General features: G+C 41.6%; 1 protein-coding gene across 1 annotated transcript; it reads right to left on the bottom strand.

The window, feature by feature from the left end:
- Window positions 1–577: 577 nt before the first annotated feature.
- On the bottom strand, window positions 578–21,877 carry YBX1 (Y-box binding protein 1). Its single transcript, XM_021673363.2, has 8 exons — window positions 21,589–21,877; window positions 20,857–20,920; window positions 11,253–11,286; window positions 8,512–8,601; window positions 7,881–8,183; window positions 7,545–7,627; window positions 2,053–2,315; window positions 578–947 (listed from the first exon to the last, which is right to left on the bottom strand). Exons 1-7 carry the CDS (start codon window positions 21,752–21,754, stop codon window positions 2,084–2,086), a joined length of 972 nt encoding a protein of 323 aa, XP_021529038.2. The 5' UTR covers window positions 21,755–21,877; the 3' UTR covers window positions 578–947; window positions 2,053–2,083.
- Window positions 21,878–25,203: the final 3,326 nt, after the last annotated feature.

The following is a 25,203-nucleotide window of genomic DNA, read 5'->3' as shown; positions in this document are numbered from 1 at the left end:
CAAAGACATCTAACAAAACATTAGAAAAGAACAGCCAGTCTAGGCTTAGGCTGTAAGGTGTTGAGAACCACTTAACTACAAGTTGACCAACCTACATGTTCTTAAGCAGCTTTCCCATGGGCTTTTGTATTATTTATTCCCATTTCTAACCAATATTTGGTGACCACACCAGGCCCTGTGACAGGTTCTCCGAACACTTTAAGTTGGCATCTTCAATTGGCATATTGAAATAAATTCTCCCTAGGTAACAAAACTAAGTGGAGCAGGATTAGAATCTGGCCAGTCTAGACTAGAGCACGCCCTTGTAAGCACTGCCACACAGCCAAAGGAACCCACACAAAATCTACACCACGCAGTCTTTCTTAAAAATGGCCAGGTTATCAGAATATGTATTTTCTAGTTTTTAGCATGAACCCACAGGCATGCCACTTAAAAGGATCAGAGATTTTAAAGACATTTTACTTGAGGGAATTACCAGTGAGCCTCATCTATTTGTAGACTGGGTTAAGCTAAGGGTCCTATAAATACCTAAGAACTTATAAACTAAAGCAAAACTAGACAGAAATTTACACAAAGAATTATTTAAGACCTTTATTAACAGGTGCTTGCAGTTTGTTGACTTTTTTGAAAAAATCAAGTTGTAAACTTTTATTACAAATTAAAAATGAAGTTCTTAAAAATCTCAACTTGACCAGATATGAAACAATTTAAAAACCTTTAAAGGCGTATTGAGAAAAACCAGGCTTTTTTTAAAAAACACGTTTGTTATTACCAAAAAGAGACATCTTTAGGTAAAAATAATAAAAACCCCATGCTGCATAGATAATGCAGATAGTTCTATTTATCTGGTCAACAGGCAAAAAGCAAGCACTTAAGGTCTTCAGCTCCAATCTTTTGTTCATTTCTTATTGCTGGAATTTCTTATTTCTTCTTGTTGGATGACTAAACTGTAAAGAAAAAAAACAAAGATGATCACGTAGAATTCATGGTAATCTTCATTTAGTGTAGTACATGCTCTAGTTTACATTACTTATATATTGGGAGAGATTAACAGATCTTTTGCCACCTAGCAAATCACCTCTGTTAAATGCTAATTTCGGAGGGAACGACAATCATACACCTCTCAGTATCATGCAAAAAGCTGAATGAAAATGAAGTCCTTAATTTTGGAATTTAAGGTTAACAGAAACAAGTGAGCTGGTAACAAGAACATAAATGTATCATGTGGTCTGCCAGAGAATTATTATTATTAACCTACAGTTTGAATAAACCAACAAAAAACAACTACAGATGATTACAGTGGCTCTTGCCTGCAGTCCCAGCACTTTTGGGAGGTCGAGATGGGTGGATTACCTGAGGTCAGGAGTTCAAGACCAGCCTGACCAACATGGAGAAACCCCATCTCTAGTAAAAATACAAAAAATTAGCTGGGCATGGTGGCTCATGACTATAATCCCAGCTACTCAAGTGGCTGAGGCAAGAGAATCACTTGAACCTGGGAGGCGGAGGTGGCAGTGAGCTGAGATCATGCCACTGCATTCCTGCTTGGACAAGAGTGAAACTCAAGTCTCAAAAAAAAAAAAAAAAAGATTTTATCGATGTTGCCACTTTACCCAAACAGACTCTATCTGTCATCCATATAGGTTCATTCTAATAGCTATAGCTATCCTACTACTTTTATTAAATAATGCATAAATAACAATGTTAATTAACATTTCTCAGAATACAGCTAGGAAAACTTTTCTCAGCTTACTGGTCAAATCATAAAGTTCAGAAAAGTTGATAGAAAGCTCTAATAGTTCAAAATACTCATGAGAATACAGGTCTCCAGTGTCAGAATTGAGAACTAGCTGAGGGGTGGCCAAATATGATTCTGATACTCAATACTCCTAAAATGAAATATTTGGGTAATTAATAATAGGGCAGAACACAACGTAAATAACATGGCTTTCATTATCTGATAGAATTGTGTTTTCCCCACTCTTGCATTAATAAAATGAAACGGACACCATTCATGACTGCCATAAATGGTGGCCATCCAGGCTTGCTTACCCGGATGATGGTAGAGATGGTAAGCCGGCATTTACTCAGCCCCGCCCTGCTCAGCCTCGGGAGCGGACGAATTCTCAGCTGGTGGATCGGCTGCTTTTGTCTCTTTGCCATCTTGTGGTTTAGGGTTTTCTGGGCGTCTGCGTCGGTAATTGAAGTTGCGGCGGTACCGACGTTGAGGTGGCTGCTGACCTTGGGTCTCATCTTGATTTTCTTTATCCTCTTCATTGCCGTCCTCTCTAGGCTGTCTTTGGCGAGGAGGGCCCCTGCAATAAATGTTGTCAAACTTAAGAATGATAAAACCTCTTCTCTTCAACACACCCACCAGTGTTACCACTTGGTTCACTCAACTAACTCATCATGCCCAGCCTGTTCTCTGTATCAAGTGGTCTGTAGGCAATTTGTGTAAGGAGATGTAGTATAAACTGGAAGATGACTTTTAAAAACTGGTTTTAACGGACCAGCAAACTTTGTTCATAGCATTACAAAATGAATCTTGAAATAGCTAACAGTAGGCAAATGCCATCAACATTTTGCTGTCATTCTAACAGATCAAAATGGGCTAAGTGGTAACCAAATTTGTAAACAGTATAACCTTTACAGATGAATAATTGCTAAAAAGGCATGTGTTCAAAATCCAGTACGTTCAAAACCAAACATGTCCCCTTCATAAAAGTAACAGTATACAGCAACCATTTGCCATTAGAGAAATGCAAGCTAAAATCACAATGAAATACTATTTCACTCCCACTAAAATGGTTATGTATGTAAGACAGAAAATAACTAGTACTGGTGAGGATGTGGGAAAACTCATACACTGCTAGTGGGAATGTAAAATGGTGCAGCAAGCTGTGGAAAACAGTTTGGCAGCTTCTCAAAAGGTTAAACAGAGCTAGCACAGGACCCGACAATTCCATTCATAGGTCTATAAACCCCAGAGCTTATCCACATAACTGTACAGATATTACATGAATATTGACAATAGCCAAAAAGTTTAAGTACAAATATCCATGGAGCTGAGGCATAAACAAAACATGGCACACAATACAAAGGAGTGTGATTTGGCCATAAAAAGGAATCAAGCACTGGTCTATGCTACGACAGGAAAAGCTACGAATATATAATGTGCTGAAAATGAAAGCCAGACACAAAAAGCTACATAATGTATGATTCATTACATTTATATGAAATGTCCAGAATAAGTAAGTTTAGAAAGATAAATAAATAGTGGCCAGGGGCTGGGGCAAAGTGGAATGAGGAGTGACTGCTAATGGATACAGGTTTTCTTGGAGTGATGAAAATATTCTGGGATTAGTGCTTGCAGTTGTTCAACTTTGTGAATATACTAAAAGCCTCTGAGTTGTACACTTTTTTACAAAATAAAGCTGAGGTAGTACATTCCAGCAATGTATTATCCTCAGTGTCCTGAAACTGAAGCCTTTTCAGGACTTTTTTTTTTTTTTTAAAGTGGTCCTAGGGTAACTCACTTTGTCACTCAAGTTGGAGTCCAATGGCATGATCAGGCTCTTGGATTCAAATATTCCAACCTCAGCCTTCTGTATAGTTGGGATGTAGAGACTCAGGCCACCATGCTCAGCTTTTTAGGTCGGGGGGGGCAGGTGGGGTAGAGATAGGGTCTTGCTACATTGCCCAGGTTGGTCTTGAACAGGCATGAACCACAGCACCAGACCTAAAGGATTTTTTTTTTTTGAGAGTCTTGCTTTGTTGCCCAGGCTCAAGTGATCTTCCCACTTGAGTAGCCTGGAGTGTAATCAAGCCCCCCACACCTCATTAATGGCTGATTTTTAGTACAGATGAGGTCTTGCTATGTTTATGTTGCTCAGGCTGGTCTTGAATTCCTGAGCTCAAGCTATCCTCCCTCCTTGGCCTCCCAAAGTGCTGGGATTACAGGCTTGAGTCTTTTAATCACCAAGAGAAAGGTACTCAATTTTGGGATTTTCTTTCCCCCAGTGCTCAGAAATGCCTGAAAGAAGATGGATTCCTGGCTTTTCCTCCACCCATACTCTCAGCACTCCAGAAAGCCCCAGGCCCTTTCTATCTATCAGTCATCACGGGCTGTAATTCACATGTACCTTTGTACATTGTAAAACCCTTTCCCGGCCGGGCGCTGTGGCTCACACCTGTAATCCTAGCACTTTGGAAGGCTGAGGTGGGTGGATCACCTGAGGTCAAGAGTTCAAGACCAGCCTGGCCATCATGGTGAAACCCCATCTTTAAAAAAAAAAAAAACCCCTTCCCCACATCTTTTGGAACTCATAATGAATTTTCAACAAAATTGCTCTGACTTTCCTTTGCAACCCTCAAGTAGTGACTTCTGTTCTAACCTCTTATTGTGGCTTCTAAATTGATTCTCCCAGTTTCTAAAAACTGTAGGCTTCTTATTTTATTTTGGATTCTGTTCCATTTACCATCTTTTTCTTACTGCAGTTATTAAGGTCCAAGGGTAACAGTTTCTAATAACCTGGGCTCTAAGACTGACCTCCCAGTCCAGTTGTTTTCTACCTGGGTTTTCTCAATTATACCACACAACTTTCCAATTAGGTACCTTCCTATTTTTCCTAGTTAATTCCTTGTTGTTTTCTCATTCTTAATCTAGGACCTGTAATACAGTGATCCCATCACCTATCTCACTCCCAGGTCGGGCACAGTGACTCACACCTGTAATCCTAGCACTTTGCGGGGATCACTTGAGGCCAGGACTTCAAGACTGCTTGAATAACACAGTACAACTCCATCTCTACAAATAATAATAATAATTTAAAAACTCCTCACTTTCCCTTTTCTCCCCTCTTTATCCAAGTATAAAGTCCAATATTAATCATATGACTAATCCCTACCCCAGTGTCTTCATTTGGATAAACCAATGCCAGACAAATCCAACTCTGTCCAACCTGAGCCTGATGCTCAAATGGCTAGAAAAACAGAGCCAAGCTGGGTCAACTCACTTCAAAAGGAGAACATTTTCACATGTGGGCAAAATCCCATCCTCTCTAAAGAAGAAAACAGTTCCAGTAGTCACTTTCCTTCCATCACCTGTTATCCTCGATTACATTTCAGCCTATGTTATTTCTCAACAACAACAAAAAAATCCCTTTTTGACTTCCCATTTTCCCCTACTATTTGTCTCCGTTTCAGTGAAACTTGTACTATACTGACTTAAGAGTTCTCTATCAATTTTGCTATTAAACTCACACCAGCCAGGATTTCACATGATTCCATGCACTAGGGGCAGCATGTTTCATTTACTCTCATTTGAACAAAGGATTCCTGCACAGGTTTGGAAAGTCTAGCATTCACTGATAACTTTAAAGCAATTATGTGTTACTTCAGCAACTGTTGGGAGGATTGAGCATTCTAAACATTGAAACACACAGACATTAAGTCTAACTTAAATCAAAAGGCAAAACGTATTGAAGGGGCAACAATGGACAAAGATACCTTTTTAGGAGACAAATCAACCTCAGACTTGTTTGTCAATATAAAGACAATTTACTCAACAGTGAAACTGAAGCAATGAATACAAACACAAAATTATGCTATTTTTAAGGACACCAATGAAACTAGGCAGAACATTTAATTAAGCAGCTCTTCAGTTTAACAAAAAGGTTAACCAGCTGGACATGGTGGCTCACGCCTGTAATCCCCGCACTTTGGAAGGCTGAGGTGGGTGGATTATGAGGCTCAGGAGTTCCAAATCAGCCTGGTCAAGATGGCAAAACCCCGTCTCTACTACAAATACAAAAATTAGCCAGGCACAGTGGCACATGCCTGTAATCCCAGCTACTTGGGAGGCTGAGGCAGGAGAATCACTTGAACCTGGGAGGCGGAGGTTGCAGTGAACCAAGATTGCACCACTGCACTCCAGCCTGGGCAACAAGAGAGGAACTCAGTCTCAAACCAAACAAACAAACAAACAAAAAAAGGTAAACCAAAGATTCTACTGCTGAAATCCATTTACTTAACGGATTTACTGCCATGAGAGCCTATGTGAGAACTACTATAAAAAAATAAAAACCCGGCCAGGCACGGTGGCTGACGCCTGTAATCCCAGCACTTTGGGAGGCCGAAGTGGGAGGATCACAAGGTCAAGAGATTGAAACCATCCTGGCCAACATGGTGAAACCCAGTCTCTACTAAAAACACAAGAATTAGCTGGGCATGGTGGCGCGTGCCTGTAGTCCCAGCTACTTGGGAGGCTGAGACAGGAGAATTGCTTGAACCCAGGAGGCGGAGGTTGCAGTGAGCCAAGATTGTGCAACTGCACTCCAGCCTGGTACCTGGCGACACACCGAGACTCTGTCTCCCAAAAATAAAAATAAATAAATAAAAATAAAAACCCATCTGTCTTCAACATCCAGCATCTGGCTAACACAATCTCCTGGTAGAAAACTGAATTAGAGATCTTCAATTGTAGTAGTGATCAGTTAGGACCCCAGCTCTTTTAACTGAAAACTCAGGACAGAACATATATTAACACAAATAAGAAGAATGATGACATCAGCTGCTCTTGCAAAACTCTCAATATACATATGCTGATAAATACATGTATTACAACATCAACTAGATTCCCTAGTTCCTAAAACTCCACTAAGGGCTCCAAAACCTACACACAGAAACCCCTTCTTATAGCCTCACAGTGTATTTTGGACATGTTGGATACTCAAGAGAATAATAAACTTGACACTTAAAATTATTTGGGGATTTAGAAGTTGCTATTTAAGTGATCAGTTAAGATGCATTATTATACTGGTTTGATTCTTCAAAAGTACCTGTCAACTTTTAGGGATGACCTATGAAAACTCAATGGTTCAATATGAAACCCTTAGAGAAATAACTATTACACCATTGTATCCTACCACCGTGGGACTGGGAACACTGCCTCAAAGTCTATCACAGCATATACTAAAATATGCTTGGCTCATGGAACTTTCTTACGTCTATTAATAGGATTTCTAATACCCACCCAAGCAGATAGATTAGTTGTCTACCCAACTCAAAAAAAGGGGTACATACTTAAACTGAGAAGTGATTTGTGGAAGATTACGTATGCCATTTCAAGTGGTAACACTTAATGTTGATTCTTAGCTAATGCCACAGTACAATTCAGGTACTCCTAATGCTTTCCTTTCTCCCTACCAAGGAGGCAGCTTTAGAAGATGTGGTTTAAAATATTCTCTTATCTGTTCAGGGACAGAAAATTTGAAATTCCATACCCTCATTATTTTAAAAAAAATTATGTATAAAGCAGACCTCAACTATACAAGCTGTTTTTAATGAGTGCCAGCAAAGAAGATTCAAAGAATGTATTCTCAAAGATAACTGACTTCAGGTTCACCTCTTAGGCATCTGATGAAAGAAAACGTGAAATGTTAACAGAAAAATGAGTCAAGAAGTCTGCAGGAGAGGCATGATGTGCTGAGTCCTAACACAGGTTTGAGGAAATTTTAATAGAAACATGTTTATGTAGACCATACCTGCGGAATCGTGGTCTATATCCCCGATACATATTCTGCCTCACTGGTCTACCTTGTTCTCCTGCACCCTGGTTGTCAGCACCCTGAAAAAGATAATGGAAATCAAGCCTACTGTATCAGTAACATAATAAAAAAACGCAATGAGATAAATCCAAATCTGAGTTAAAAAAAAAAACAAAAAACAAAAACAAAACAGACCATCTAGTAATTGTGACTCCACTACAAATTAATCCTTTTTGGTCTTACTAGGAATCAAAGGTCCTTTCCATAGGATTAACAGCTCTAAACAGTCCTACCAGAATTTATTACATTGCTGTTGCTGATGACGAAACTTACCTCCATCACTTCTCCCTGCACAGGAGGGTTGGAATATTGTGGTCGACGCCCATAGGGTCTCCGCATGTAGTAAGGTGGGAACCTTCGCCTGCGGTAGGGCCGGCGTTGTTGGGCCTGGCCTTCGGGAGCACTCTCTGATCCCTCGTTCTTTTCCCCACTCTCACTATTCTGGTAATTTTGCTGGTAATTGCGTGGAGGACCCCTACGACGTGGATAGCGTCTATAATGGTTACGGTCTGCTGCATATTTACTGCCTTGAACTGGAACGCCACCAGGACCTGTAACATTTGCTGCCTCCGCACCCTACAAAAGCCATTACATATTGATAGTGACAAAGGAAATCAGAACACTTTCAACAAATTTCAAACAAAGCAAAAAACAAAATGAAGTTAAGGAAAAAAAGCGGGGAGGGCGTTTGTGTGGCCAGGGGTGCATAGCAATGACTATATCAGTTCCTCACTGTTCTGAAGAGATGGCTCTCTAACTGCAGCCAGAACATTAGGCTTGATGCACCTATGTTCATGAGGTCACCTGAACATATCCATCCACATTAGAGCCACCATCCTAATGGATGAGACCTCCAAAATATTTCCATACTGAAGTCAAACCTTTACACAAAAAGCATCCTCACCTTTTCTCCTTCAACAACATCAAACTCCACAGTCTCTCCATCTCCTACACTGCGAAGGTACTTCCTGGGGTTATTCTTCTTTATGGCAGTCTAGTAATATCACATTCCAAAAATAGATTAACAGGGGAGAATAATGTGCTTTTTCATTTAAAATGTACCAGAGTCAATATTATTTTAGTTTGGATATACACTTAAGATTTGCTTTAAATAAGACCAAACCATCAATGAAGTTAGGAAAGCGGGGACCACGCTATCCCCAACTTCAACCAAAATACTCCAATCGTACAAGGCCCCAGCATTTTAACACTATTCACAAAACTAAAAAGAGTAATTTAACACTCAAGACAGACACAACATTTTAAAAACTACTTTTTGCAAAAGCATTATATGTAACTTTAAACAAATGAGGATATCCACCTATCCCCTAAAGACTGCACTTAATAGTAGAAGGTGGCCCCACACTGGGTCAGTTTAGATGACAGTCGAGTTTGGTTTTGCATGCTTCAAAGCTGACCAAACCAACTTTGTCCCTGTGTTGCCATACCAAACTCAATTACAAATAATGTCAACCAAAATCCTTCCAATCTGTCTGATAATACTTCAGTGGAAATGCAATTCGCATATATTAACTATGTCATCCTTTATATTATCTGACTGCATGGAACTGTTAGTTATCACCTCCCCAGAATTCAATAATCTTGTAGAGACTTGTTGCTTCTGCTTCTCCAGACTGTTAGGGGAAGGGAGGAAGAGTAACATTTCATGTTTCTACGAAATTTTTTTTTGCAACATTCTTTCACTTATTACCTATTCAATTTCATTATGACAGAGGATATGTGAAGCATTGTTAATCCCATTTTACAGATAATGTAACAGGCTTGAAAGTTAGGTGACTTGCCCAAGGTCACACAGGTAGTAAGTAAGGGGAGTTTCTAAATCCAGGTACTGGGACTCCAAATCCATGTTCATTACAAATCCCAGCTATATCCATTACGGGATCACTCATGCATTCCCACTGCAGAGGAAGCAGGACAACCAACGAATCTGAGGCCAATTAAGCGAAGCTGCCCAGAATTGCAGTCTCCTTGATACACCACTAAGACTTGAGCAGCCAAAGTCCCAAGAAACAACTACATGAAGATACCACTTCCCCAAAAATATGAAAGCATATTGGTGATACCTTATGAATCGGTACAACTGGGTGAGTTGAGTCAAATAACTGATCTAATTGATCTCATCTGTCATCTAAACTGTCACATAATTTTCATACCTTTCATATATAGCCAACTATCAATTACCTGCAGTCATAGGGGATAGCAGAAGTATGGATAATCAAAATCCCAAGTCTTTATTTTCATCAACATCTCCACCCCCTGCCCCAACCCCAACCTTAGGAGTTGCCAAAAGGCAACAAGACTGATAAACTTTGCTGTCTCTTTTTCCTGAGTCTATATATTCTTTTGAACATGCAGAAGAGGAATAAGGAATAGGTAAGTAGTGTTCGCCCAAACAAGAATGCCAATTTTATAAAACATTTGCTTTAAAATAACATTTTGTCTGAAGTAGTCCTGTATTTATTTGCATTTAGAATTTTCCATAATTACATTTGACTCTATAAACTAACCGATTGGGTTTTAGATGTACTAGAAATTAATATAGCTTCCTCCTTGATTGTCACTGAATGTTGTATAGGATATTTCAGTGAGCTACAAAGCACCAACCCATGACAGTCCTTCCTATGAAACATGCTGCCATGTAAGGTAGTATCTAATTAATGTGAGTATGGAAATAGACATTAGGTCTTTTGATTTCTGGATTATAGTACAAAAAAGTAGTTATGGTCTCAAATTAGTTTTAATTCAAGTTGACAGTATTAACAGTCTTAGTAAGAAAACTGGTAACATGTATTTTTCCTAACCATTTCCTATCTGGGAGGGTAAGTACATTCAGTGCAGTCTGTAACATACCTAAATTTGAGGTACTAACATACACTTGGCAGTGGTTTACTTTAGCAGTAATCTTAATTCATCAATGTCCATTTTCCTTAAATGATATTTGAGGAGAAAGTCATTATGTAGTACTCATCCTAACAGCGTTCTCTTCCCAAAACACTGGAAGCCAATCTAAAAATTATTTAATGAACAGCTGCCAACCTTGTCACACTGCCTCACTTAACCTTAAACTAGTGATGATTTTTTCATTTTCGAAGCCAGCCAAAACTCTCCAAAGGTTTAAAAAAAAAAAAAAAATTTAAAGTGATTTAGAGTAAGTAGAAGACTATGCTACTTTTCGAGTATTCACTGCAATTACTATGTTTTGCAGGTCTACTTTATTTACCCATGATTATGGAGATTTGTCCCTACAGGTAGACCTAAAAGCTCTGAAAGCTTTTTGCCTAAGTTTCTGGGTATTTATAGCAACATTATTTGTTCAACTTTAGAATCATGGAGTAATTTGTTCATCTGAAATTAGGTATAAATATTTAGTGCAATGAGTTTGACTCAACATTTGAGAAAGCCACAGCTGTTAATAAAATTCCAATTTGAAATGTCTAGGAGAATTAAGTCGACTCTAACACAATGTTTCAATGTATACATTTGAAGCATGCTACTACTCCTGTAGTAAGTAAATAAACTGGTAGTTGGACTTAACCTTTCACAAGGAACTAAAGTTGAGAACATCTAACCTTTTCTTCTCACAATCCTTGAATGAGAAGTGCAAATATCTACACAAGCACTCACCTGGTGTACAAATACATCTTCCTTGGTGTCATTCCTGCAAGACAGAACCAAGTTGAACAAGTCAGAAAATGAAATACATCTCATGTTGCCAAAGATTAATTTTCTCAGCTGGCTGCCAACTAGCTACCAGGAAATTTGGCAAATCAAAAGACACAAGCCACCACGCTCTCTGCTTTAAAGACTTCAGCTGTTGCAAATAATTGTAACCTCACTACCTGCAAGAAATCAAAATGTGACCTCCTGAGCCATAATTAAGAGGGTAGCAGTGACTAGCAACATATTCTGCCCCTCCTTATCCTATTAAACATTAACTGTTCTAGCAACCCTCCTCTTACCTCTAGAGCATGGTTATCAACAGAAGATAAGTAGTAATTACGTTCTCACTTTATCCTCAATCATTTCCTCTTCACCATTTCCAACTACCAACTTTCCTTGAGATCATAAAAATGAGCAGAATGCCCCCTCCCCCCAAAGAATGTACAACACAAAGAATGAAACCTAATGTAAACTGTGGACTTTGGGTGATAAGGTATGTATGAATGTAGGAAAAGCCCAACCAGTTAGTTATAAAAAAGCTACTCCACAAGCCCAGACCAGGGAAGGTTCAGACCAAGGGGTCATGTATGAGAAGATATTTGAGATCTCTTTTTGAGGCAAAATGAGAAAGACTGTGTGGATAACTGGATGTCAAAGTGGAGAATAATCTGACTTTGTAGCCTGGAAACTGGGATTAAGGTGATAACACTAGGAGCAAGAACCACTACTGGAGAAGAAAACAGATTTCCAGGCCTATAGCATCCTGCCTCGCCCTCTTTATTCCATCAGGTCAGTGAGAAAAAGCTCAATAGTAGCTCTAGTGTTTAATGAGAAAGGGAACAAAGATTATAATGAACTAGATAAACTGGCTTACTATTAGCTTCTTGTTGAACTAAGGAGCAATATATGCAAAAGATCCACATAAAATTAATTACCATTCGGCCAGGTGTGGTGGCTCACGCCTGTAATCCAAGCACTTTGGGGGCCAAGGCGGGCAGATCACCTGAGGTCGGGAGGGAGTTCAAGACCAACCTGACCAACATGGTGAAACCCCGTCTCAAAAAAAAAAAAAATTAATTATAATTCTGATCTGTAAATTATAACGAAATACCCTAGCTTGACTGTAATGAATACATTTTAAACAATCCTGCTAACTCCATTTTGCCCACCCTGAGCTATACACATTTTAAACAATCCTGCTAACTCCATTTTGCCCACCCTGAGCTATGTAGGGCATTCTGTTCTGAGAGCTTGTGGTCTGAGACACCTGGCATCTTTGTAATCAATTTTCTGAGAAACAGGGCCGGCATTAAAAGTGGACTCTCAACAAACTCAGAGCGTGGCGATTCTGTTTAAACTCGCTCAGGTATAACAATAACTTGGATTATTATATGAACATTTCTAACTTATGAAAAAGGGGTAATTAAAAAAACGGAACAGGAAGACTGTAAAAGTTACTTGAGGCAAGTGACTGAAAACCAACCTTTCAAGCTATATGATTAGGTATGCCTAGGGAAATGATGGCTGTACACAATGTCCATCTGTCCACAGTTCCACAGGCACCACAAAAACAGATTACAGCCATCATTTATTAGTTCTGCTCTCCAGCATGACTGAATTTCAAACTCTAAGGCTCTAAGGGGAACTACAATAAAAAACTGTAGAGTATGAAAAATAAAGGCAGGCAAAGTCTAGAATAGTGATTTTTCAATGGGGGCAATAAATCTCCCTGCAGACCATTTAAAGTTTTTCCAGGCCGGGTGCAGTAGCTCATGCCTGTAATCCCAGCACTTTGGGAGGCCAAGGTGGGAGAATCACTGAAGCCAGGAGTTCGAGAGACCAGCCTGGCCAACATCGTGAAACCCCGTCTCTAGTAAAAGTTCAAATTAGCCAGGCATGGCAGCATGTGCCTGTAGTCCCAGCTACTCTGGAGGGTGAGACAGGAGAATTGCGTGAATCTGGGAGGCAGAGATTGCAAGCCACTGCACTCCACTCTGGGCGACACAATGAGACTCTATCTCAAAAAAAAAAAAAAAAAAAAAAAAAATACAATTTTTCCAAAGATAGGGAGCACTATTTGCATTAATGGAAGTGGGGCTATCAGTTGCTGGAAGACTATCTAAAGATTTGGTATAGAATGTAAATTTGTTTATTGTTATCTGAGTCGTGTATGTATTTCTGTACTGCTTTAACATGCATTAAATTCACTAAAAATGCAGCTTCCATGGAGAATTTTTCATTATTGATAATGCTATTCATGGTATCTGGATAATACATGTATCAATCCATTTTGTGGAGGCATTGACTGTAATGTAGTTACAAACAGGTATTCACATATCAGTATCATCATATTCTGCAATAAAAAGAAGTAAAAGTAGTTTATGAATTTACTTCAGGGTTATAAAAGGAGCATTAGAAAATTTTACCAAAACTACTTATCTAGTCACGACAATTTTCTTAAAAATAGCACACGAGTTAGGCTGGTGTGGTGGCTCATGCCTGTAATCCCAGCACTTGGCATGCCAAGGTAGGAGAATTCCTTGAAGCCAAGAGTTTGAGACCTGCCTGGGCAATGTGGCGAGACCCTGTATCTACAAAAAAATAATTAGCCGGGCTCCCACTGAAGTCCAGGAATTGAGGGTGCAGTGAGCTCTAATCATGCCATAGCACTCCATCCTAGGTAACAGAGCAAGACTCTGTCTCTGAACAGAGAAAGTACAAGGCTGGGATTACACGCATAGTAATGTCACTCCTGCAAAAATAGGAAGGTGTTTTGTGGGTACAAAGATAGATACGTGAAACCAATATAGTTCACTGATCAATGTCATGACAGAAAAAACAGTACTCCAAAAGGAATAGCCAGGTCCTCAAGCTCAAGATATTTATTGAAAACATCAATTACAATAAAAACACTGTAACATTAAAAAGAGTGATCTGTTGAACCAGTGATTTTTAAATGTATGGATCTGCTTTGAATTTGTAACCCGTCAGAATTTTCTAGTTTAAACTGGAAGAGTTATAACAAAGGAGAGCCTCAAATATTAGACAGTTGCAGTGCAGTTTTCTGGGTGCAGGTGTCACTGCTCTGCCAGCTATCACTATTCTTTTCTGTTGTTTTTCTCTCAGGTGCTTGCTGGGAAATTAACACTGAAACTGACCTTTTTCCAGCTCTAGTTCCCCCCATCGACTTATAGAAATAAGGAATATTCTAAAAATAAGTCATACAGTAGTAAAGATAATCCAAAAAGAAAATTTCAAGTCTAAATGGCACAGGGTAGTTAGGGAGTAAAAGGATGGAGAAAGAAAACCATGACTAAAGATGAGAGGTATGAATAAGCTGTCAAGTTCCTACAGGCTTAAGCTAGGACAATCAGGCCCTAAACTCCAAATCTGGATAAAGTATTTCTTTGTATTCTTCTTGACCACCTGCATAGTGTGAAACATACATACGTACAATTAAACTTGCAGGCCAGGAGTGTCCTCTATTGCTTTCTTTTAATTAGAAATAAAAAGTATTCCTCTAAATGTGGTTCTGGTGCTGGTGCCCTGTATATATGTAACAATATAGAACCTACCCCCCTCAACAGATTTTGCTTCTTGTGAATCTTATTCATTGGGTTAGTATGACTGTCTATAATATTTCCCATTTGTATTACTATATTGGAGAAAACATTTTTATCATTTTCTATTGCTAAAAAAATGGAAACTTAAATATGGTGTTAAAAATGGAAAATATGTGATATTTACATTATTAAAACCCTTTGGAGATCTAAGAAAGCAAGAAAGCAAGCAAGAAAGAAAAAACAGTACTCATTTATTTTTTTTGGGAGCGTCTCACTCTGTTGCCCAGGCTGGAGTGCAGTGGCAATCTTGGCTCACTGCAACCTCTGCCTTTAGGGTTCAAATTCTCGCACTTCAGCCATGAGTAGCTGGGATTACAGGTGTGCACCACCATGCCCTGCTAGAGTTTTCGTCTTGATTCAACTATTAACAGCTGTGTAACCAGAAAAGTCTTTAAGCTTTCCCTAATGCCCATTTTGTTAAAAGCCTCATTGGCTTTTTTACCTGCAAAATGAGAAAAACTATACTAAACATTTAATAACTTACTAAGGTAGGTACTCAATATTTATTGGGCATTTATTACTAATATTATCTAGCTTTTAAAATTAAAATCTAATTACTCCCTCTCCCATACTAGTCTATCCAGATTGGTAAGGATCTTAAAAACAGACAAAATGCAACTCAAAACACAAAAACAAAGGCAAAAAAAAATGTAACTTCCCTGGAAAACTTTTTAATAACTTAAAAGACAATTACAGCTTGCCTGACAGTCTGCATGCCACAGGAACCATAAATTCCAGCATTTGCTTTTCATGGCCCAATCCAGCCAAATTCAAGGATGCGACTCCAGCATGTTCACCATGTTTGACCACCCTCCCACTCCTAAAACACAACTATCTTTATTCTAGCTGTATTATCGATACACATAAAAAATAGGCTAATTTTTTTTTTTTTGCCAATCCACAGTACTGCCTCAAATAAGACTTATCATACATAACTTTATCCATAACTAAATACTCTTATACTTCTACTTTGTTGCAGATTACCATACCAAGTCAGTCTAACACTTTAATTCACTTAACTGCACACACAAATTTATAATCCTGTGGTTATAAAAACTCCAGGATTTAGCATCTATATGCTCCATAACCTAAAGCAACCAGATACCAATTCCCAGGCCTTGCAGATGACTGTAAGATAATAACCCCCACTTATCATTGTATTTCTTCTCTATTAAACACCCTTGACCAGGTATGGTGGCTCACCCCTGTAACCCCAGCACTTTGGGAAGCGAGGCAGGCAGATCACAAGGTCAGGAGTTTGAGACCAGCCTGGGCTACAGAGTGAGACTCCATCTCAAAAGAAAAAAAAGGCAGCAGTTATTCTTACCTTGCAGGCCATATTAAAAAAAAGATTCAGTGAGATAAGGTGCAATGTTCTCTCCTTTAATTCTTTGCCTCCCAATATTAGGAATTAAGCAAGTCCTTTTATTTGTAAAGCTGACCTACATGCTAAACCAGAACTTTTCACAATCCTAAACTTCACAAAGTAGATAATGAAAGGCCAAAAGCTTTTCAAATCTGGGGAGCCAGGAGTTAGCTAGCACCCAAGAGCCCCAGTGACATACTTTGATCATTTAAGAGTCTTTCAATGGCTCTAAAAATAATCACCCTAAGAAATTACCTGTAACTATGTGAACAATCAAATTGAATGGCTAGGGTCTATTTCAGACAGCGTTAACAGCAGTTGGTGAACACTAACTCCAGAGTCAGAAAACTGAGATCCAATCCTGACTGCCACTTATCAGCTATGCTTACAATAAATTTTTTGTGCCTCAGAGTGACCGTACCTACACCTCAAAGGTTTTTTTTTTTGAGACAGAGTCTTGTTCTGTTGGCTGGCTGGAGGGCAGTGGCATGATCTCCACTCACTGCAATCTCTGCCTCCCGCCTCCCTGGTCGAAGCAATTCTCCTGCCTCAGCCTCACAAGTAGCTGGGATTACAGGTGTACACCACCACACCATCTAATTTTTGTATTTTTAGTAGAGATGGGGTCTCACCACGTAAGCCAGGAGAGTCTCAATCTCTTGACCTAGTGATCCGCCGGCCTTGGCCTCCCAAAGTGCTGAGATTACAGGCATGGTCCACCAAGCCCAGCCTACATCAAAGGTTTTTAAAGATTAAGTCACTTGGCTCATCTTAAGCATTTAAAATAGACCCTGGTATAAATACTTGTTAGCTACATGTATTTTCACCAACGTTTGAAAGAAGTCATCTATTATATACACATGGAATCCCCACAAGGGAGCTCCCACCCCAATGGGATACTAAACCTGATAGGCATGACTGAAGAGAGATAGCTAAACCTTTCCCTGGCTTGGTTTATTACATCTTCCTAGACCATGCGTAATAAACTCAAATGCATACACAAATGCCAGGTGTGAAGGCAAGTCAGCAACCTAAGACAACTAAGCATGACAGGGCATCGTAAAAAAGGCATACTCCACCTAAATGTGGTGAAAATATTGTCAGGTGGTTTTTATTTATGTGGAAATACATGCCCCCAAAGCTAGCTGAAGTTCAGATCTTAAAAATATAATAATCTGGATTACTTGGTGTTACCACCTGAATTATAATGTTAGTAATTAATCGCAATTCCTTTTAACAACACTGTACTGTCCAATCAAAGCATCTGGGAGTAGTTTTAGCCAGTAGGTCACAAATTTGTAACCTTTGCTCTAAATATTAAACATTTTGAATACTCTAGAACAAAAATATTCCTATTCTGGTCACTATAAACTGTTACGAATTCATGGTAATCTTTGGTGAATATGGGTCAATCCTCAATCACTAATAAAATTTGACAGTAATTTGTGTGTGGGGGGGAGCTAATAAATCCCTCTAGTCACATTCTCCAATTATCTTTTGTAGACACAGCTCACAAAGGAATAACTCAATGAATTTCTCAGAATTTCTAGATCACATAGTCTAACAAAATAAAGCCAAAACTCCCGCTATTTTAAAAAGCTCTAGGCTCATGTTATTTAGCACCTTCTACACAATATAATCATCAGGGAGAAGCCCTTTAATGAATCAATTTTAACAAGGTTGTAACAATTCAGAGGTGGTAATTCAGACTGGAATAAACACATTTACAATGAAATTATCTGTCTTTAAAGGCAAAAAATTGGTCAGGCGCGGTGGCTCACGCCTATAATCCCAGCATTTTGGGAGGCCGAGGCAGGTGGATCACGAGGTCAAGAGAGCGAGACCATCCTGGTCAACAAGGTGAAACCCCGTCTCTACTAAAAAAAAAAAAAAAATACAAAAATTAGCTGGGCATGGTGGCGCACGCCTGTAGTCCCAGCTACTCGGGAGGTTGAGGCAGGAGACTTGCTTGAACCCAGGAGGAGGTTGCGGTGAGCCGAGATCGCGCCATTGCACTCCAGCCTGGGTAACAAGAGCGAAACTCCGTCTCAAAAAAAAAAAAAAAAAGGCAAAAGATTTACACAAAATAACTATGAAAATATCGTGACTGGGTGTGGTGGCTCACATCTGTAATCCCAGCACTTTGGGAGGCCAACACAGGCAAATCACCTGAGATGGGGAGTTCAAGACCAGCATGACCAACAATGGAGAGAAACCCCATCTCTACTAAAAGTAGAAAATTAGCTGAGTGTGGTGACATATGCCTGTCATCCCAGCTACTTGAGAGGCGGAGCCAGGGGAATCACTCAAACCCAGGAGGTGGGGGCTGTGGTGAGCTGAGATCACACCACTGCACTCCAGCCTGGGCAATAACAACAACAAAAATCTTACAATCCTAGAATATATAATCCAGCGCATCCAAAAATTGCAATTAAAAGTTGTCACAGTAGTCATCCCAAACACTGCACCCTCTCCTTTATACAGAAAACAGCACATGTAATCTGTCAGTCTGTCTCCTTCCCTCTTAAGAACCAGGTGCCTCCAGCCAAGTCGATTTGTTCTACTACATGAACTACACATAGAACCAACTGCTGGCTTCCAAGCTGATTTCTTTTAACACCTATTTTCCTTAATTAAAGCAAATCTTCCCTGTATTTAATTGGAGTCAGATTTTACAGCATCTTATCAAAAAGTCTCAGAATCATTAAAACAATCAGTTCAGAAGCATAAAGAACATTTTAACCAGTCGATTTGACAAAATAATTGAGGTTACGATAGTCCAAACAAAAGACCATCAAAAACCAATTCACAATTTGCCCTGGAGGATGAACAACTGAGTTGATTCCAATTCAGAACAGAGATATTCAATGAATGGCACCTCATGAAATACTTCTAAGAATTACTCTTATTTTGGATAAAACTGTTGATTTTTAAAAATGTGATAACCTATGCCACTTAACAAAACGCAGCGAAAACAGGCACACGCTAAAACTTCTTAAATACATACAAAACTGCAATCTAGCCACTGAAAAGGCTGCAAATCTGCACACCAAAGTTACCATTACATTGGGTCAAGGGTTAAAAGCAGTGATTTTGAAGGTATGGCCCACATTATCATTCTTGCTAAAAATGTACCCAGACCTAGGCAAGCACACTTAAACTTGAAAACCACTGGTTTAAGGGTTAGACTAGTGAGGAGAACCAGAGTAAGACGGAAATACAAACTAAAACACTAATAAGTTCAGAGAGATCAGTTAAAAAGCTATCAGTATACCAATCACATATTAGCATTCCCTTCCTTCCTGCTAATAAGCCATTATCAAAAAATTAATGAAAAACGTAGTTTCAGCCACAACAGTGGCAACAGTATAGAAGGTTGGAAAATCCTAAGATTGTGGAAGAAACAAAATGTTTTCCCACAATTGCAAAAGTAGAGAATAGACCATCAAATGCATATCTCTTACTGAGTGTTTCCACAGTAATGTATGATTGATTAATGAACGGTTTTTCAACGAGCGATGATTATGTCTGTCCTTAAGCTTGATTTCATCCATTTGTTGTCCATTCCACAAACATTCTTAATTGTTCTTTTAATCATCTGCTTAGGTCTTCTACAGTAAGAGAATGCTGAGATGGTACTACGTACCACACCTATGAGGCCAAGATTGCTATTGGCATACCCAGGGCTCTACATCCATATAACTGCACTACTAGCCTTGGCAGCCATCTTGAAAATGATGCCCGGCTCACAAGGGAGCCCATGGAATCCAGGGTACTGCACATTACCAGCAACGACCAGAAGAGTAAGTCCTAAAGATGTAGCCTGCAGCTTTGCCTTCAAGCAAGAACAATGTCAAGTTACCAGTGACTATGGCCACTCTAAATAAGCTACAGCCAGAGATCTAATAGAAATCGATTTAATCAGTACGATTTTAGGACAAGGAAGAATGAAAAATAAGAACTGAAGAAGGCAAAGAATGATTTTCTTGCAGATACATTATTTATTCTATGAGCAAATAAAAACAGGTTCTCTCTGGTGCTAATATAAAATTTATAAAATTTATCTAAGGTATTACAATGAAGGTGAAACAAAGGCAACACAACCTCTCGGTAAAGGTGACAAAACCTCATATACTTGAAACGTCAAATCTTACCCCCAAAATGTTAACAAGGTGTAAATATCCGATGTCAGTGGATCACACTCTCAAACACCGAGTTCAATAAAGTAGAAAAGGATAACAAGGATAAAAATGTACAGGACGGTAGTTTCCCGTTTACCCTGTTAAGGCATGGCTCATTCACTCCGCTTGCCTTTTAAATTGCTTTGCACTGTAACGAAGCCTTTGAAGTTGGCTTCAAATTAACATTTAGCTGCAAAACAAAGACCTTCTCTAGATCCATTAATCCCTCCAGTCGTCAAGGAATACAAAAAAAAAAAAAAAAAAAAATCACACTAATACACCAGAGGTAGTAAACGCCCTTCAGGCCCTTCAGAACAGGGCTTCCCAAGCGCCAGAAGCCGACAGAGCAGGCAACAAGCGAGACGGTGGGATGGAGACTTGAGGACCCGGGAGCTCACCTGTTGATGAAACCATATCCGTTCCTTACATTGAACCATTTTACTGTTCCCAAAACCTTCGTTGCTGGAAAAGAAAACAAAGCAAAACAAGCCATGATTACCACCTATCCTTTTCCAAACCCGCCTGGCTTCGGTATCCAGTCCCTCGCACGCTGCCCGCGCGGCCACCTGACAGCCCTTTCTCTCCACCTCCCGGGTGCCGGGCCACGCCGCCGCCGCACACGTGGGTGAGTCTGAAGCCGCGGGGCGCTCCAGGGCAGGCCCGGCGCCCGGGCCCAGGATGGGTGTGTGCGCAGGCCGCGGGCGGAGAGCACGTGAGGGAAGGGGAAGCCGCCCCGGCCCACTCCGGCCTGCGTAGGCGGTGCGCCGCGCCCTCCGAGCACACGCGGAAGGGAGCTGGGTGGGGGAGACGCGAACAACGGCGTGCGGGCCAGATCGCACGAGGCCGGTCGGCGGGGAGGGGACCCCGTCGCACACGCGGTTGGCGGGCGCGCGGCCGCAGGGGGAGGGGCGCGCGTCCGCGCGGGGTCTACAGGGGGCGCGGGAGGCAGCGAGCGCGCGCCTGCCGGGCGGGCCCCCGTGAGGGCGAGTTGGGGAGCTGGGGGAGGGGCGGCCGCGCGCCTCGAAGTCGGTCCCCGCCGGCCGCGCGCCCGCCGGCTCGCCCTGCTCAGGCTAACGGTTCCGCTGCCAGGCTGCCCGAGGGCCCCACCCCCGTCCCCGTCCGGCCCTCACCGATGACCTTCTTGTCCCCGCCGGCAGGCGCCGCCGATGTGAGGCCGCCCGGGCCACCGCTCCCTGCGCCGCTGCCCGTAGTGCCGGGCTTGGTGTCGGCGGCGCTGAGGGCGGGGGCGGCGGGGGGGGCGGCGGGCGGCTGCTGGGTCTCGGCCTCGCTGCTCATGGTTGCGGTGATGGTGACTGGGGCCGGCTGCGGCAGCTACGGCTCCTCCCGGGATGTGATGGTAACTAGGCCGGCGGCGGCGGTGGGGCTGCTCAGGGCTCTCTGGGGTCCGCTCTCCGCTCCCGCTACCGATCGAACTAGCGAGAATGGCGGGACAGGCGGGATAAGCCTTACGATCGACCCGCCCTAAGCGTTGTTCACTGGCCAGTGGTGCTGTCAATCTGCCCACCTGACCCCAATTCCAGGCTTCTACTGGATAATATTTTATCAGTCCTCCACTCTCATTGGCCCTTTGGCGGCTAATTCAGCCGACCTACAACCGTTCCTGCCTCCGCCGGCCGCCATAGAGACCGGAACTAGAATTAGAGTAGTCGGCCACAAAAACCATAGAGTACCCGAGTGGACGGGCAGAGAGAACGTGACTTCCACGAGGCAGCCGCCGGGCTGGCGGGGCCTCACATTCAGGCTTGTTTCCCAGCTGAAGAAAAGGCACGCCCGAATGCTGGGCAGGAATTAGCCGGCCGGACCCGGGATTGGAAGGGGACCCGACTACGCATTAGCCCTTCGTAAAGAGAAGGCTTCCCTCCCTCTCTGCTCCAAATACAGTCCTTGTGATCTGAGAACATTACTGCAGGCATAGAGTCATCTTTTCTATAATGGCCGTGTTGTGGCGGCACAGCCGAGGGTTTCTGGAATTGCCTTAAACGTATGCGTTTGAGGAGCTTACGCTTTTGTCGGAGCAGTCACCTTGGAGGGACCACGCAGGCTCAGACAGCCTGGGCTCAGCATGTTTAGCATGTTTAAGGGGAGGGTGTGCTCCATGGGGACCTGCCTTCTGATCCGTTTTACCAGGCATACATATATATTAAAAAAAAAAAGTGTCTTCGAATGTTCATTTTTTTTTCTACTGGCCACAAATCAGATTTAATTCAACTCACGTTTATTGAAGAAGCTAGCCTGTTTGGTTTTTCCATTTTATTCCGACAACAGCCATGTGATAGAAAGATTACTATCCACGTTTCACAAACGATAAAATTGAGGCTGCCACCTGATGTTACTGAAGTCCTCCACCCACCGTCTTTCGTTCTTTTTTAAGCGTCTACTATCGGCTGGGGATGGAATAGTTAGCGAGTCAGTTTCTGCCTTCTGATGGAGGCAGGAATTTAAACAGCCAACACTGGAAATACTCGAGAGCTGCAAAAGCACGAATTATTGGGCTGGGCGTGGTGGTTCACGCCTGTAATCCAAGCACTTTGGAGGCCAAGGCGGGCGGATCACCTGAAGTCGGGAGGTCAAGACTAGCCTGACCAACATGGTGAAACCCCGTCTTTAAAAAAAGAAAAAAAAAGCACGAAGTATTTTGGGAGTGGAAGCAGGGAGAAGGTGGAGGGCTGACTTTCCGCGCACAGGGTACAGGCGAGAAGAGGTGGGATCTCGGGAAATGCAGTAAGACTCCAAGGTGGCATTGGGTTGCAGAGGTGGGCAGGGTCACTTAGGTATATTTAGTTGGAAATATATCCTAAGGGCAAGAGTGAGAAGAGCAATTTTAGAGTCATAAGTAGGGAGGGGCATCTTTTTAAAAATGGCTGCTGAGTGGAGAATGGGTTGCAAAGGGGCAAGGAATGGAAGTAGAGAAAGCAGTTAGGAGGCTAGTGCAGTATCCCTTACCCCTACCATTGCCGTCTAGGCCTGTCAATTCCACCTCCTAAAGGCCGTCCTGAGTCAGTTCTAAACTCTAAATGTCACTTCAGAGTCTTTTCATTCCTACTGCCACTACTCTAGGCCATCATCATCAGCCGACCTTGCTTAGAGCAAGGAGCAGGGAAACCTTTTTCCGTGAGAGCCAAATAGTTAATAATATAAGCTTGGCCGACCATATGGTTCTGACTTACTACTCAGGTTTGGAGCTTGAAAACAGCCCTAATTTTTACATGACATGAATCTTTACATATTTTCAACTATTTAAACATTTAAAAAACCATTCGTATTCTTAGCTCATGAGCCACAGAAAAACGGAATGCAGCCGGCTGACCCCTAGCATAGAGCAGTGCTGTGGGCTCCTAACTACACCTCTCTACCTCCTTCTTATTCTAATATTCCCCACCACAACAGCCAGAAAGTTCTTTAGAGAACATCTATCTGATCATGACATTGTCTTACTTAAAATCTTCCAGTGACTACCATTACCCTTAGGGTAGTCCAGATTCCTTAATGTGGTTTACTGGACTCTCTGACTTCTAAGAAGTCTTAGTCTCTTTTACATTCCCTGTCCAACCTTGCAGGTGCTCGTAACTACTGGCTGCAAGATACTGCAGGAGCAGAGGAGCAAGCAGCTGAATTCTATGACAACAGAACTTGGTTAAAAGTGTTGCTTCCACTTATCAGATGACAAGGGAGATGGTGAAATACTACAAGGGCCCTACATCTAGACACTTGCAACTCTCTAGCCAAATAAACATGCTTCAGAGGACATTGTAGAGAAAGGACTGTCATCTAGTGGAGTCCTTTAGGCACCGTTTCCTTTGGAGTACCACATACGATTCTACATAAAACACTTTGCCCTTTCTCCTTCCTCTTTGCCTGATTAATTCTTCATCCTCTAGGTCTTGGCTCAGATGCTACTAGGTTAAGAATCCTTCCCATCCTAACACACTGTATTGCTCTAATTAAATCTTTCCCACCAAACTGTGACTTCCTTGGGCATCTTAGTGCCTGACACATAATACCTTCAAACATTTGTTAAATGAGTGACATGGTGTAGAAAATGAATTGAAAAGGGTACTGGCAGCAGAAAGGTCATCTGGGCAGCTGTGCCAGTAATCCAGGTGAAAAAGGCTTTCAGCAGCAGCAATGTGTACGGAGAGTGGATGGATTCCACAGCTGCTATTCATGTATTCCAGCTCCAGATGACTTGGAATGTTAAAATCTTTCCTCAGAAGGCAGTTCTGCCAACACTGAGGCCATTTAAAAGCATGTCCTATAGGCTTGAAAGCTTTTCTCCAGTTACAAAGGCACTTAGTAAACATTGCAGCAGCACCCCTAAGAATAAGTGAGCAACCTCACTATATAACTGCTTTGAAGGGATGGCTTCTCAAGCAAAAATACAAATTGTGTAACATCTGTCTTTTCTATGTTACTTTAAAAAGTATCATTACTTACTCATCCAATTACTTCATTCAGCTCTCTCTTCTTGCTCAGTGAGCTTGAGGATGAGCTGTTTAAGAAACTAGTTTGCAGCCAGGCACGGTGGCTCACGCCTCAGCACTTTGGGAAGCAGAGGCAGAGGCAGGTGGATCACTTGAGGTCAGGGGTTCAAAAGCAGATCAGCCAACATGGCAAAACCCCATCTCTGCTAAAAGTACAAAAATTAGCTGGATATAGTGGCGTGTGCCTGTAATCCCAGCTACTTGGGAGGCTGAGGCGGGAGAGTCACTTGAACCTGGGAGGCA

The sequence above is a fragment of the Aotus nancymaae genome, unplaced genomic scaffold, assembly GCF_030222135.1.
Source record: "Aotus nancymaae isolate 86718 unplaced genomic scaffold, 86718_ANA_hifiasm-v0.15.2.pri h1tg000007l, whole genome shotgun sequence".
NCBI classification, from domain to species: domain Eukaryota; kingdom Metazoa; phylum Chordata; class Mammalia; order Primates; family Aotidae; genus Aotus; species Aotus nancymaae.
This window is presented reverse-complemented; position numbering and strand designations above follow the sequence as displayed.

Excerpts from the sequence above, each read along its gene's own strand:
- YBX1 (XM_021673363.2), bottom strand. The coding sequence starts at position 21,754 with ATGAGCAGCGAGGCCGAGACCCAGCAGCCGCCCGCCGCCCCCCCCGCC. Across the intron at positions 8,602-11,252 it reads AAGATGTATTTGTACACCAG|ACTGCCATAAAGAAGAATAA; the intron begins GTGAGTGCTTGT and ends TGATATTACTAG. Across the intron at positions 7,628-7,880 it reads TGCAGGGAGAAGTGATGGAG|GGTGCTGACAACCAGGGTGC; the intron begins GTAAGTTTCGTC and ends TATCTTTTTCAG.